General features: G+C 44.4%; 1 protein-coding gene across 2 annotated transcripts in view; it reads left to right on the forward strand.

Annotated features, from left to right (window-relative positions):
- SLCO2A1 (solute carrier organic anion transporter family member 2A1) overlaps positions 1 to 15,983 on the forward strand; it is a 57,818-nt gene that overhangs the window by 39,483 nt on the left and 2,352 nt on the right. Inside the window, exons 5-13 of one of the 2 annotated variants that reach the window (XM_083741845.1) lie at positions 2,898 to 2,996; positions 6,138 to 6,271; positions 7,952 to 8,033; positions 9,197 to 9,361; positions 10,474 to 10,663; positions 11,622 to 11,781; positions 13,505 to 13,674; positions 14,649 to 14,713; positions 15,385 to 15,505. In XM_083741845.1, the coding sequence (XP_083597971.1) occupies positions 2,898 to 2,996; positions 6,138 to 6,271; positions 7,952 to 8,033; positions 9,197 to 9,361; positions 10,474 to 10,663; positions 11,622 to 11,781; positions 13,505 to 13,674; positions 14,649 to 14,713; positions 15,385 to 15,505 (1,186 nt within the window). The remainder of the gene's footprint in view (positions 1 to 2,897; positions 2,997 to 6,137; positions 6,272 to 7,951; positions 8,034 to 9,196; positions 9,362 to 10,473; positions 10,664 to 11,621; positions 11,782 to 13,504; positions 13,675 to 14,648; positions 14,714 to 15,384; positions 15,506 to 15,983) is intronic. The other variant, XM_083741846.1, reaches the window with a different exon arrangement.

Below are 15,983 nucleotides of genomic sequence, written 5' to 3' on the forward strand. Positions count from 1 at the left end.
GCCTGAGCACAAGATCCCTCTCCCTTCTTGTGGTTTCCAGCAACCGGCATTTGGAAGTATTGCTGCCTCCACTAGCCATTGATATCTGTCTCCTCCCTGAATTTATCTAATCCTCTGGTGTGGAGAGAAGCCCAAGACCTGGCTCTACCAGGATTTCAAATGTTTCTAGTCACCTCCTGCTATTATGTAAAACTAGGCCAAGAAGAAGTCTGAAATGCAAGGTGAAGGAAAAAGTGCTTCCTTCAGTTCCAGAATGCAAATGGTTTTATTTTTATTTTTTATTGGCTTTGTTGGTGTTGGCCGTCCAAAGGTATTGCAAGAGTACTTATTACAGGAAAGGGGAAAGGGTCATAGAGGTTTGCAGGCACCAAGTACTGTAGATATCAGGGGCGTTTTCTGATAACGAGTTTCCCATCTGTCTTTGTAGATATGAAAAGAGAATCTAATTAGTAGATAATGTTCCTTTCTGGTGCAGAAGGGGGGGGAAACATAATAAGCATGATGATTAGCAAGCCATAAAAGATGGTTGAAATGAAACCACGGAGCTCAGTCATATTGGTAGGCAATAAATCACCGCTGTCAGCACTCGACAATTTGGGCCACTGGGCTAGATGTTGTTTGGACAACTTGGCCTTGTGAATTGGCCCTGTAGTCCAAGGATGGGGAATTTGTGGCTCTCTAGATGTTGTTGGACTCCAGGCCCTGTCAGCCCCAGCTAGCACAGCTAATGACCATGGATGTTGGAAGTTGTCTTCCAGGCTCCCTGTCCCTATGTTATCAGGGAACTGGTAACATGAATGTGCTTCCTGGAAATTGTTTGAGAGCTGGAACACCCAGATTATCTGTGGCCCTTTCCTTCCAGAATGACCAGCTGATAAATAACAGTCCTGTGAGCATAAGAAGTTACTGTATATTGTGTCAGGCTATTGGTCCATCTAGCCCAGCTCCCCTGGTCATCTCTGAACTGGATATTGCAAGGGTTGAACTTTGGGCCTCTTATGAGAGGCATCCTCCGTCCCACTAATTTGCGGTGCCTCCTACAACAGCAGCTCCTGTCTCCTGTTTCCCCCATCAGACTGTAGTCAGGAGACAGGGGCTGATAAAGTAAAGCTTTATTAGTTTTGGAAATGACAGAGTCAAATATTCCTTCACCACCCACCCCTCAAAGAATGATAGCCTTTCTGGAGGCAGTTTTCCCTCAACCCCAAGTGCTGTCTGGCAGGTGACTTCAATTGGCTTTAATGGAGCTTTGTGTTAATAAAGTAAAAAATAGCTCATTGTTGCTCCAAGGTACGTAATCAGTACTGTACTGTTTTGTTGACCTATAGCCAAGGGCAACCCTTCCCTACATGCTCTGCTATCACAGCACATCAATATTGTATTTGAACTGTCCTTTTGGACTTTAGCAGTAATTCTGTTTGTGATTAGGCTGTAATTGACTTCCGTGAGACTTCCTCATTTGAAGGTTTTTAAACATAGATTGTATGGCCATCTGTCATGGATTCTTTAGCTGTGATTCCTGCATGAAGCAGGTTGGACTAAATGACCATTTGGATGCCTTCCAACTCTACAGTTCTATGATTCTAAGTAGCCTAACTTTCCACAGATACTGTCCTCTGGTCTTTATAGGGCTATAGTGCTTAGAATCTTAAAAAAAAACAACCATGCTTGAATACAATTTCCAGAGAAAACACATACCAGCAGAATATGGCAGCATCTGCAAAATAATGAAAAATCAAAGCTTTCATTTTTGCAAAAGAGCACTGGGAGGAAACTATAATAAAAACATTGGCATCTTCTGCTAAATGCTTTAAAAACTTTGGTGGTTGGAACAGGAAGCTTTGAGCCTTCCCATTGTCAATACTTTCTCACTAAAGTATAGCTCCAGAACATTCCCTTTGGGTGACTCATCTCTCTGGTGGGTTGCCCTCAAGGTTTTTGATGGCAATCCTACATGCCAGCCTTCCCCAACCTAGCACGTCCAAATGTTTTGCACTGCAACTCCCATCAGCCACAGCCAATGGTCAAGGCTGATGGGAGTTGTAATCCAGCAACATCTGAAGAGCACCAGGTTGGGGAGGACTGCTAAATACACTTACCTGGGAGTGAGTCCCATTGAACTCAAGGGGAGGGTCATTTCTGTAGCTATATATAGGATTGCACTGTTTGAAAAAGGTATATATGCCCCAGAGTGGCTGGGGCAACCCAGCAAGATAGGTGGGGTATAAATACAAAATTTATTATTATTATTATTATTATTATTATTATTATTATTATTTATTATTATTATTATTATTATTATTTAGAGCTCTTAACATGGGATCAAACAAGTAGTTTCTGTGCATTTCTGCACAAAAGTAAAGTAACAATTGTGCAAATTAATTTAAAAGTTTTTTTGGTTAAGTGCATATTTTCTGTATTTATGCAAATCTCAGAACATTTCTTTGCTTGTCTCTTGTCTCTGTGTTTCTTCACCACAAGATTTTCATGTTTGAAATAAATGGCAGATGGAACAGCAATGCAGCCTCCCCCAACCTGCTGCCTTCCAGATGTTTTGAACTACAACTCCCATCAGCTGACTGGGGCTGATGGGAGTTGTGGTCCAAAGTAGGTTGGGGAAGCTGTTGAAAAAGATGTGTTACCATAGTCTTTATTTCACGAGCGTTGCTAGGATCCTGTCTGAACAGTAGCAGCTGCTTTTCATTCAATAAGATGTGTGGAATGCAGCAGTAGTATTAACTGTCTGATTGGTTTTCAACACCATTCATCTTCTTGTTCATTTACCACAAACACTGTGTGGTTTAAAACATGCTTTAGGGAGAAATAAAACATCATCAGAAACATGGATGCAATGTCACTCATGCACACTTGCTCACCCTCTTCTCTCTCTCTTTCAGCAATCCTATTTGCCATTGCAGTGTTTGGCCCTGCTTTCGGTTACTTGCTTGGTTCTGCAGCACTGCGGATATTTGTGGACTATGGGCGGATTGACCTGAGTGAGTATCTGTTCTTGCTGAGGTGGGTATTGGACTCGTACACATTCACAGGCCCATCGACTGAGCCACTTGATTATGGAAATTGAGTCATGGCCACACAAAGCACGCTGCTGGTTCCCGGTTTTCTTTGAGGGCAGATTCTTGGTGTGTTGCTAGGTGACAGGCAAAGACATGACCTGACTACATACAGTTAGAGATTTTTCTGATATCCCCTACATACCCAAAGACCAACATCACCACATATTCTTATCTGCAGATTAAAAGTCCTAAAGCAGCAAAAGGTTTTCAGCTATTATTGGAAGAATGTTAGAACCACCACCACAAAGTAGTGGTTCAGTTGCCAGAGTCGTTGCCCCGTTAAGTGACCTGAGCATGCAGTGTGCAATGCTGTCACTTTACCCGGTCAGGAAGGCCAGAGCTTAGAGCTGGAGTGGGGCCTGTTGCTTCAGCAATAGAGCAGCTCAGAGTGGGCTGGGGGCTGGGAGCTCCATCCCTTTTGGGTTTTTGCCAGGCCCTGATCTGAGCAGCGTATTTCCATGTGCTGCCCTTTCCTCCTGAGCAGCTTCACATGCTGCTGTCCATATAGTGGCCCTGATGTTCCTGTCTGGCTTGCTATCTCCTGTACACCTGTGACTCTGGGGAAAATTGTCTGTGTGTGCCAGCCAGGAACTCAGGCAGCTGGTATGAGGACCCCAGTCATGGGGCAGATCTGATGGCTGATCATTTGCAGTGTGGAGATCCTCTAGAATGGCTCCCTTTGCTCCTCATCTGAGTGAGACATCACATTCAGTGTCTGCTGTTGAATCAGGGACATTTGTTGGTGATAGTACCAGTGCAATGCACAGCAGTGATTCAGATCCACTTTGCACAGATCACATAACCATGTTGGCAGGGAAGTATCCTGAATATGTGATGCTTTAATGCATGTAGATGGAACTGTCTATAGAAACTAGATGGGTTTATCTCCGTGCATGCAATGAACTTCATGCACTATTGTTGTTCTGTGGCAGAGTATGCAGGTAATCTGGAATGCAGGTAATCTGGCTAGATAGCTTCGGGCAGGCCATTCTCTCCATCTTTGCTTGCCCCCCTCCCCTGATCTACACCATGGTGCTATTTCTTGCTTCACATATATTGCCTGTCATTGGGGTGGGGGTGGGGCAGGGTGATGACAGTCTAGGGCTGATGCATCACAAATTTGCTTTGTACGTCTGAAAGAGCACTGGACTCAGAAGACTGCTGCTTTAGGGTTGATCACTGTTTCTACCTGTTCTCTCCAGCACCCACCCACCATGCAACAGAGGCTTTCTTCCTATATCCGTGTCTCTGTGCTAAAGAATTCTCCTGCATTGCTTCCAGGCAATTGGAGATAACAGAATGATACCTTGTGGAAGATAAAGAAAAGAAGTGAGAAGAGAGGACGGAAATGACAACGGGTTTCTTTTGCATGTAGACAGGCAGCTTTAATTACCCCTTTGTGATCACCCCTTGATGGTGTCGCCCAGTCTTGAGTGGGCCGGTCACGTCCAGGGAAGCTGAGCCATTGTTTTTGCCGGGCGTGGGCTCTTTTTTTTGCCTGCACACTCTTTAATCCTGAAGGGCAGGAAGTCTGGGCTGAGGAGCAAAAGGCTGGAGATGGCTGTTTATTCCTTCCCACTCGTTAACAATGTGGAGAGACACTTTCTATGCCAACCCCAGTGAAGCGTGGGCTCCTTTGAGCAAGGCCTCCTGCCTGGAGGATGTCCGCTCTCAAAGTGAAATGACTCGGCGTCTCTTCTCCAGAGTCCCTGGAGAGAGCGTAGACTCCAAAAGCCAGGCTCATTAAGACGGTTGCTCCACGGGGATCAGCGGCTGTGCTAGTGCCTGACTCTCTGCCAGCAGAACTCTGCCCAGCCTAGGAACAATGGGACAGGATAGTCTTTCCAGGAAGAGGGCAGCTAACATTTCCAGCTCCCCTGTCTGCACATACTGCTGGGGAAACAATTTCAGCAGGCATTAGGCGTCTAAAGGAAAGAGGGTTGGTTTCTCTAATTAACTTTGTAATCGCACAAATGAATTGGATGTGCCAGCTCCTTCCTTTAACCCCATATCTTGGCTGTCACCTGCTTAAAGCCTTCCCTCCCAAGAAACACCTTCCGCAGCACAGATGCTCTTCGGTTTCCACTGTGCGTTCCTCACCAAATGCTTGTGCTTTCTCAAACTTCAGAGGCATTGTGATCTGGAGTGGCAGCAACTTTCCCAACGCAGTATCATCAGGGAGAATGTACCCTGCCTTCACTAAAGAGACATGTTGTCACGAACTGTAGCAGGTGTGGCCCCCCAAATGTCGCTGAACTACAGTTCCCACCAGCCCCAGGAAACATGGGGAAGGATGAAAGGAGTTGTAGTTCTGCAACATCTGGAAGGCCACGGGTTCCCTACACCTGAACTTACAGCTGCTGATTTTTAGAGCAGAGCTTCCTTAGGTGGTAAACCTCTCATTTACCCCAGTTTAGTGAAATGGCGGAACTCTCAGTGTTGTGCCAGGCACTGAGATCTGGATAGCTACAAAAAAATGTCTCTAGCCAAAAATAAAAAGCTCCTGTATTGAGAAACTCAATACAGCAACAACAAAGGAGCACAGCTCTGGTGAGGCAGCATTGCCGCTTTTTGTAGGAATCCTGAGCAATATTGGATGTGCCCTTGAAGGTGATTGGTCACATGGGAAGATGGATCCCCCAGTCCTGGAGAGATTTGGGGATTAGTGATATCTAAAAGAACATGAATGATATTAATTACCTAACAGACTTTTAGAAGATATTTGAAGGCAGCCCTGTTTAGGGAAGCTTTTAATGTTTCATGCATTACTGTATTTTAATATTTTGTTGGAAGCTGCCCAGAGTGGCTGGGGAGGCCCAGCCAGATGGGCGGGGTATAAATAATAAATTATTATTATTATTATTATTATTATTATTATTATTATTATTATTATTTATTTGAGGTGCTAGGTCAGGCCCCATTCGCTAAAATGGTACCTCAGGTTAAGTACAGTTTCAGGTTAAGAACGGACCTCCAGAAAGAATTAAGTTCTTAACCCAACGTACCACTGTACCAGGAAGTGGACTCACGAAGCTCTTTTTTAATTTCTCCATCTCTTTTCAGAGGATGTGCAGTTGGTCCCAGGAGACCAGCGCTGGATTGGAGCCTGGTGGCTGGGACTCCTCATTGCCTCGGGCTGCTTGGTGCTCACGTCCATTCCCTATTTCTTCTTCCCTCGGTATATGCTCAAAGGGAGGGTAAGTGTCTCGGTGACGGTGAAGAGAAGGGCAACCCTTTCCAACTACAGCTGTTGAGGGCACAGCCAAGAGGCAGCAGGGCTTTTCCAAAGTGACTGGTGAACCCTTGCAAGGGAAAAATTCCTCTGAGGAACCTCTGTTGTTCCAGAGGGGAAGTCTCTTTGGCCCACTGGGAAGATGAGGAAGGCAGGGCTGTCCTGGATTGGGCCTGTATTTTTCTATTTTAAACCATTTTCCTATTTGCCTGCTTCTTAGGTAGCAGCTTGCTTGAGCAAGAACTCTTGTCTCATCCCCTATTTCTGTACATTAGTTTTCTGATTTATTAATTTGGGCTCTTTAGGTGCTACAATAATCACTATGAAGAAAAGCCTGCCTGCATGGGTTTGGCCTGCATGACTTCCAGTGTAGGATCTGTACACTGCAAACACATTATTCCACTGGGGAGAGCCTCTTGCTGTTGATAGAAGCATAACACCTTAAATGCCTGCCTCGCCAACAGTAAATACACAGGGGATATGCTGAGAGTGGACCTCAAAACAATCAAGGCTGGAGCATTTGGGCAGAGAGGTATATTACCTTATTCTAGCCTGCCTTGTGTCTAAAGAATGAGCAACAAATTGAAATGGAAAAACTCTGTTTAGGGTTGCCATTCCATAGCAAGGAAGGCAGCATGTAAATACTCTGTGTGTGTGTGTGTGTGTGTGTGTGTGTGTGTGTGTATGTATTTAAAGCCATTAACAAAGATGTTGGAAATACTATCAAGCATCCCAGTGTCTTTGTCTTGCATATTCAGTATAGCTCTGACTCCTTTCCTTACTTTGAAATACAGTAAGAGGGGCGAAATATGCATCCTCATCTTAATCTTATATGAAGGCTTTTATAGTGTGTGTGTGTGTGTGTGTGTGTGTGTGTGTGTGTGTGTTTGTGTGTTTTCCCTTTTCTGTTATTACCCTTCATGGCAGCAGGAGAGCAGTTAATCATAGAACTGTAGAGTTCAAGGGACCACGAGGGTCATCTAGTCCAGCCCCCTGCAATGCAGGAATCTTTTGCCCAATGTGGGGTTTGAACCCCTGACCCTGGGTTGTTGTTGCTACAATGTTGACAGCCGGCTGCCTATAAAAGCAGGCCGGCTGAGCTGTTTGCTGTTCAGTTCTGTCCAGCTTACAAATAAAGAGCTGCTCTGGAGAAATCGCTGTGTCGTCTGCTATGTTCGCCCACAACTTAACAGTTATGGTACACAAAGTAGCTCAAAAGCCACCCCTAAAGTGTTCCAATCACTTTGTAAATCAAGAGGCAAAAGTTCTGCCATAGCTTCCCTTCGTTTTCATCAAGTCAGTGTTCAAAATGGGGGTAAAGGTTTCAGCCTTGGCAATAGCCAAATCAAAGAAAACTGTATGGAAACAGGTGGAATGTCATCTGTATTGTGGGCAAGGTCAGTTTTTTTCCAGATGAGCCTGTCTTTTTTTTTGTTTCTTGCCTCAGTCTTTTTTGCTGTCGCTGTTATGCTTGGAGAAGAACACGCACACACCCCACAATTATTTCTCTTTTGCTGGGCTGCTCCCAGGATCCGCATCCTGTTTCATGCTTGCTCTGCATGCTCAGGACCTTGTTTCCTGAGGACAAAACGAACCATCACCCTCCTGTTCACAAAAAAAACCATTGTCTTTGCTTCTGTCCCAGCAGGCGGAATATGAGGTGGACGTCCTGAAGAAGATTGAGAAGGCCAAGGCAGAGGAAGGATCACTGGTAGAATTTACCAAAAGTAAAGGCTTTTCTTTCCAACTTTCAGCTTTCAGGCTACACTGCAAAAAATGGAACTGTTTAGAAATACAAGATCCCTTAGCACCCACACCTGTATCCTTATCTTAGCTAGCAGCTGTGTATGATTTTGTTATTTTGATGTTCTCCTGAAAGGCTTCTTGGCTGTAGCCTCTGCTGCTTATGTGCAAAGCTCATCAGTTTAGCTACATACAGCCATGCTGCATATTACAAGAAGGAAGAATCAAAGAACCATTCTGGAGCAAACCCAGGCCCTATCTAGTCCAGCCTCCCGCTTGGCAGTGGCCAGCCAGCTGCCTCTGAGAAGCCCCTAAACAGGACATGAGTTCTCCAGCAACTGGCATTTCAGAGGCATGCAGCCTCTGGACCGGGACATAGCCCATAGACATAATGATTTGTAGCCATTGATAGCACACTCTTTTTACAAAACATATTGTTAATGTAAACCCACCACAGTCTCTTTTTGATATGTAACCCTTCCCTAAGCATTTAGCAGAAGGCCAGTTAAGAACCTAAATCAGTCCAGCCAAGGCATCACTGACTTTAGAAACAGAAGCCAGCTTTGACAATCCTTAATAGCCTGGCCCAATGGGAATAGAATTCCATGGGACTTTTTGGTGTAACTAACATTTATGATAGGGTAAGATATGTGACAACAAAGGAAAGGGCCTCCTAGGTACTAGCGTCCTATTTATTGAATGCTGCTCCCTACAAAGCAGGGATGGGGAGCCTGTGGCTGGTGGACCACAACTCCCATCAGCCCCAGCTAGCATGGTCCATCAACAATTGGAAGACTACAGGTTCTCTATCCCTGCTATAGAGACTCACCTGGCACTCTACATCACAGTGCTTTTGGTGGTAGGCAGAAACTCTCTTGTACACCCATGTATTTTTAAAATGTGTATGTTTTAAGAATCTCTTTATTTTCCCCTTATAGGCTTATTGTTGTGTTTTGTGCTGCATCTAACCAATTTTGAACCAGCATGACAATTTTAAATGGAATGAAGAGCATAATAAAAATGTGTTAAATAAATGAAATCGTAAGAGTGTTGTTGTTGTTGTTGTTGTTGTTGTTTTAAAGCATTCTCTCACACAACTGCTGAAGCCCTCTGTATGACTGATTTATTCCCCTGTTTTTGCCTTCAGAGTTTCCCCAAGGCTTCCTGAGACTGCTCCTCAATCCGCTCTTCATGTTCCTGGTTTTGGCTCAGTGCAGCTTCTCCTCCGTCATTGCTGGCCTCTCCACCTTCCTCAACAAGTTCCTAGAGAAGCAGTTTGGTGCCACCTCTTCCTATGCAAACTTCCTCATTGGTGAGGGACTGGCAATGCCTCTTGACTAATCATGAGTTTAGTTATTATAGCCCAAACCTTCTCAGGATAAAGTTATAGCCAGGTTACGTTCCTCAAGGCTTTGAAGCCAGTCCTTCTTGGTGTCATACCAGCTGGCAGTCCAATCTGATTGGAGGAGGACAGAATAGGGCAGTCAAAGGCAACTAGGCAATCATTGCCTACCTCTCTAGTCCTTGGGCCACTCATGGAAAGAATGGGTGCCCTTTAACCACACCAGGCAATGAACATTACTCAGAAGTCAGGGCAGACTTTGGTTTGGCAGAGCTCTAAATGTTTGTGGGTGTTGGAGTCATGGAGTCAAAAATAATTTAATTAAGGAAGTCGCTGTGGAGCCTTCTGCAGTTGGACAGTGTTTGTGTGGGCGACGGTCAAGCATTTCCATCTATCCTGGTTCTGAATCAGCTCACTGTGCTTCTCTTTTCTTTTCTTTTCTTTTCTTTTCTTTTCTTTTCTTTTCTTTTCTCTGTGTATGTATGTATCTGTATGCTACACACAGCTTCCTCAGTTAAGTGATGAAGTCAAACTCTGCTTGGATAGACCCTTTGAGATAGGCAGGATAAACTAGCACCCTTCTAAACAAGCTGAGGGCCTGCGGCGTGGGCAAACTGTTACATAATTCAAAAATGCAAGAAAAGTATTCTGAAACTAGAAGGAAACACTCCATCTATCTTGAATCCTGCCTGTAACATGGGACAAAGCTGTGATGGAAGCAGGAGGTGTCCTCCATCCCCTAGTGTGGAGGCTGACCTTAGCTGCCCAGAACAAGTACACTTTTTTCTGAATTACAAACATGAAGTCATTGCAACTAGGCGTTACATGCAAGATTCATGCAGACCCTCACAAGGAGGATGCTTCCCTTGGAGGAATCCCATTGCATGTGGAGCAGCCCCTAGGGTAGTGGCCAGGACTCAGTGGGAGTGACTCTGTGTTCGCCTCGCCATGCAAAATAGAGTACAGTTCTATTCCAGCTGTAAGATTGACTTCAAGATTTTGCTAAAAAAGTAAAGTTGCTTTCAGTTATGAACCACTGTCTCCCGTTGCTTCCTCTCCACCCCCCCCCCCCTTTTTTGCAGGATCTGTGAACCTTCCTGCAGCTGCCCTAGGAATGCTGTTTGGAGGCCTCGTCATGAAGCGTTTTGCTTTCTCCCTCAAAGCTATCCCACGGTTTGCCATCAGTGTGCTCCTCGTCTCAACACTTTGCTGCCTCCCTCTGTTCTTCATGGGTTGCTCTACAGAGAAGATAGCAGAAATTTATCCAGACAGGTAACATGTTCTGCTTTCCATTAAGCACTGTGGGGTGGGGGTGGGGAATTAGAATTTAGTGCAGGGGTGGGGGACCTGCGGCTCTCCAAAGATGGCTGGACCACAACTCCCATCAGCCCCAACTAGCATGACCAGTGATTAGGGATAATGGGAGTTGGAGTCCAGCAACATCTGGAGGGACACAGATTCACCATCCCTGACTTTGAGTCATCAACTCTAAAATCATGGGTGTGCAGATTTCCCCCTTCACACTTTCCTTTGATAAACCCCAACAATTGACACTGAATCATTTATTCCTCCTTTCTATTCTTTCTATTCCCCATGGTATTTCAGAGAGCGGGGAAGCTGAGTGGTAGAAAATGTTATTGGCACATTAAAAGAGACTGACTCCAGGTCACCTTCCATATATAAGACTCTCAGGGCTTCCAAGGCTATGGAATTTCTCTAATTGAGGTCTCAGAGAGCTGATGGGGTCAAGGTGGACAAGGTTTGTCTAAATGGCGGCTCTCAATATTGTACACATCCAATGTGATACTGACCTTGGATCCTACTTTGCACCTAGAATGTTTCCAGTTTTCATTCTCGTTTTCTTTTGACTGGCTTTTTTCATCTTTGTTCTGCTTTGGGTGTTCAATGGTGGGGTTTTTTTTTTCCTTCCTTTTTACTGGTAAGACTCAGCTCAGGTTGATTCCTCCAGGCATCAAATGTTTTCCCACCCAGGTACGTGAGTGTTTTGTCTGCATGTGCGTGTGAGTAATAATTACGACCGAGTTCACTGAAAAACCTTAGACGTATCTTGGGTGGGTAAGTCCTAGGCAGGAGGCCAGACTTCCAAGTGGCAAGAACTCAACAATAACAAACTGGAAAACAAAGGTTAATCACCCAATGCATTAAAAAAAAAGTATCTTTCACCCATCTTCTTTAATTTCATTTTATTTTGCCTCTCTTTTTCTGGCAGGACATCAAGTTCCCCAGGACAGGCTCAATGCAACAGGATGTGCTCCTGCTCAGACTATCTCTTCCACCCAGTCTGTGGAGATGATGGCGTGGAGTACCTTTCTCCCTGCCACGCTGGTTGTACTGGTTTATTCAGTAATTCTTCCACATCCAGTGTTAAGGTATGTAGTAGTACCGATGGAAAACTCCAGGGGCTGGTAAGAGGATCTGGAGTACTGAATGTCCACTCATCTTAATGGCCTCAAATCTAAATACAGTGGTACCTTAGTTTACAACCATAATCCGTTCCGGAGGTCCGGTTGTAAACCAAAACAGGTTGTAACCCAAGGCACACTTTCGCCAATGCGGCGTACTCCTCAAAATTGGTTGTAATTCCCAAAAATGGGTTGTAATAAAAAAAAAGGGACACACACTTCTGGGTTTGACATGGTTGTAATGCAAAGCGGTTGCAAACTGAGGTACCACTGTAGTGCTCAACATACAGAGGTGTTGCTAGAGCAGTTGAGTAGATAATGTGACCTGAGTTCAGAAGACACCTCTGCTTTGGGCTCCTGAGCCATTGAGTTATACTCAGTATCGGCTGCAGTTGGCCTACCTGTTGAAAATAGTGACTTAGCAGGGAATCCATAGCTCTGTTGGAGAACACATGCTCCGCAGGTTCAATTCCAGACATCCCCAATAAAGCAGCATCTTGGGAAAAGCTGTGTCTGAGAATTTGAAGCACTTCTGCCATTCAAAGTTGATAACAGAGTGGGTAAATGGACCACTGGTTCATTTGATTGCTCCACTAGTAAGATGCTGTGGTATTACATGGCTTCCAAACACAATCCAGGTTTTGACCTATAATGGCTCATGCCCTACATCTTCAAGAGGAAGCCTGATGTACCACCCCAATACTTAAGATCACCCTAAAGGGCCCTCTTAATAATATCACCAGTATATCATTGGCATGTCACATACACAGCCAAAATATGAGCATCTGTTGGTAGCCTCTTATGTTCCTTGTCTCATTTGCTGCATTGCTTACCTGCCTGTGTCAAAACCTTTTCTATGTGATGTTTGTGGTTGCTGCTGTTCTTGCAACCTAAAGGTAAAGGTAAAGGTACCCCTGCCCGTACGGGCCAGTCTTGACAGACTCTGGGGTTGTGCGCCCATCTCACTCAAGAGGCCAGGGGCCAGCGCTGTCCGAAGACACTTCCGGGTCACGTGGCCAGCGTGACATCGCTGCTCTGGCGAGCCAGAGCTGCACACAGAAACGCCGTTTACCTTCCCGCTAGAAAGCGGTCCCTATTTATCTACTTGCACCCGAGGGTGCTTTCGAAATGCTAGGTTGGCAGGCGCTGAGACTGAGCAACGGGAGCGCACCCCGCCGCGGGGATTCGAACCGCCGACCTTTCGATCGGCAAGCCCTAGGCGCTGAGGCATTTACCCACAGCGCCACCCGCGTCTTGCAACCTAGGCTGAACCAATTTGGATCAAGTATTAGCATGTGTACTTTTTTTCATCTGTTCATTCACCTGTGTGCCCATATTCAAAGTATTGAGAACTGTTCTCAGGGGATTGGATCACAAATCGCACATTTGATTTTTAAAAGCACTGTATGAATTCTCAGTCACATTAGTGCAGTACTGCCTTCCTTCCACAAGCGTATTCCCACACTCCCCTGATGACCAAATTGCTGCTCTGATTGACAGCGGCTTTCCAGGCAGATGGTTTGCACATTGCCTGCTACCCAAGCCTTTTAATTGGAGACATCAGGAATTGAAACCTGTGGCCTTCTGCTTGCAAAGATCCTCTGCTCCAGCACCGGACCTTGTGGTCCCTCCCTGAATGTAATGTATTCCCAGAAATGAAGTTGACTTTCTCCTCTGCTATTCCAACCAGATCTACACAAACTGCTCCTGTATCAAAACCAGCAATGGCCAGTCCTCAGCAAAGACTGGTTCCTGCCCAATCCGTTGTGCTTCTTTGCTGCTGCCTGTTATTTTCCTCATCTCCTTTGCTGCATTGATTGCCTGCCTGTGTCACAACCCACTCTACATGATGGTGCTAAGGTAAGTAGGCACAGTAGGGCAGAGGAGGGGGGAGAAATTCACATTAACTCTTCCAATTCACATATCATGCATGAATCGATATGCAAACCAAAAGATAGCTCTCCTTCAGAATCCACACCTTTGAATTTTGCAGAGCAGTTTGCCATCTAAAGAATGCATATGAAAATGCAGGTAACTGAAAATAATGCACAAATGTCCATTCTTTTGCTGCAAAAAATAAATAAATGCTTGTGCTAGGCAAAATTGTGTGCAAATGCAAATATTAGGAGAAATGTGGGTGAATTTTCATGTGATTAAATAAAAAATATCAGACACATGGAAACTGGATGAATTAAATTCAAGACTGGAAAAATTAGAAACTGAAATTAACAGAGTCATCCATTTCTAACTTAGGACCAGAGCACATTTCACTACACAAGAAGATAACCTCTGAAAGACTTACCTGTAATTTAGGGGATCCACAGGCTTTTATATTTATTTGTTCTCATATATTCCCCAACTTTCTCATCATAAAATGGTGACTCAGAGGTACAAAAAAAGAGGATTTTATATGTTGTGGTCTTGTTTGTGAACCGCCCTGAGACCTCCGGGTATAGGGCGGTGTATAAAAAAAACTATTTTAAGGAATAAATGTCCCAGAACCACAAAATATTAGTCAATTGCCCGTAACATCACTAAAGTGGAAGAAAATCTGCAGTCCCTCATTCCTGTTTGAATATGTTTTAATAAGGAAGGTCAGCCTTCAGCTGGCCTCAGAATGTTTTACCTGCCACCACATGACAAGGATCTGATTTATGGCAAGTGGGCAGGACATTTTCAGCTTTACTGTATGAAAGATCTGGCCACTTTGAACCTTGCTCCATTGTGTCATGAACCCACAAAACGTCATCAGGCTTCTTAACTTTCTCCCAGAGCAATACCAACTAGCTTTTGAGCCAAAAGTATCTCACATACTGTGTTTTTATCCTACTCAGGGTGGTGAATCCTGATGAAAAGTCATTTGCCATTGGAGTCCAGTTCCTGTTGATGAGATTGCTAGGTGAGTGTCTGCCAGGACCTGCAATACTAATAAATAGGAACAGTCAGAAGTAAATCCTGCTGTGCTCAATGGGGCAATGTATGACCTTTTAAACTGTGTGTGTGGGAATGAATGGGAAACATTTACTGCATATATATCAAAGCATTGTATGCAAGTTGATACGTCAGCAGGATTCTAAATAACATTTGCAATATTTTAACGAAAGATAGAATTAGATACGAATAGATGGAAATTTTAATTTGTACATGCATGAATCAATAATAAAAATAATGGAACCATGGAGAGGGTAGGGAAGAAAAGGGAGTTGAAAATCCCATATTTCAATGTTGTATTGATTGTATAAAAAGTATGGAAAATGTTACAGTTGTATTTGTATTAAACTTTTCTTTTCAATGTTTAAGTTTATATGATGTTTGTTATTATTTAGAATTGATAAAAATATTTTTTAAAATAATAAACTCTGTGTGTGTGTGTGTGTGTGTGTGTGTGTGTGTGTGTGTGTGTGTGTTACAGTAAGGGCGGTATAGAAATAATAATAATAATAATAATAATAATAATAATAATAATAATAATAATATACTAGCCAGAGCTAACTGTGAGATATGCAGTGGAGAGATGCTTTGTCTGCAATTGGACCCTTTTGGTCTTCACCCTTTTTATTTCTTTTGAAGCCTGGCTGCCAGCTCCTGCCCTCTTTGGCTTCCTCATCGACTCCTCGTGCATCTGGTGGAGGAAACAGTGCAACAAGAGCGGATCTTGCACGTACTACGACAATAACTTCCTCCGCAGCAGGTAACCCACCTGTATAGTTTATCTCCCGGGAGGTGCAAAAAACCTGATGTGAGGAAAATCAACTCCCAGCAGTGCAGAGCAGATGCAAAACTGGGGCCAAGTTACATGTTACGTTACCTTCGCAACTATGCCCATTAAGTTTAGTCCCCAACCCTACACAAATTGCCAGTGCAGACACATCTGCTTTGGCTAGGAGTTTTTTTCCTAATGCAAATTGCTGGCACGAGGGTGTTCAAGTCCTCCACCCTCCAAGCTAGACTCCTCTTCCAAATCCCCCCACCATCCGCTGCCACGCTTGTCAGTTCGTGTTCAGAAAGCCACCTGCACTTAGGGCATAGATCTCGAGCTGAAGCACTGTCTATCCTTAGGAATCAATAGGGCTGAAGGGTCAGCAAGGCAGCTCCCTGCTTGTAATGTGGCTTTGTTTATGTTGGAGCCCATGGCTGCAGTTATCCCTGCTGACAGCTGTTTGTCAGGC

The sequence above is a fragment of the Podarcis gaigeae genome (assembly GCF_964106915.1).
Source record: "Podarcis gaigeae genome assembly, chromosome: 5".
Taxonomy (NCBI): domain Eukaryota; kingdom Metazoa; phylum Chordata; class Lepidosauria; order Squamata; family Lacertidae; genus Podarcis; species Podarcis gaigeae.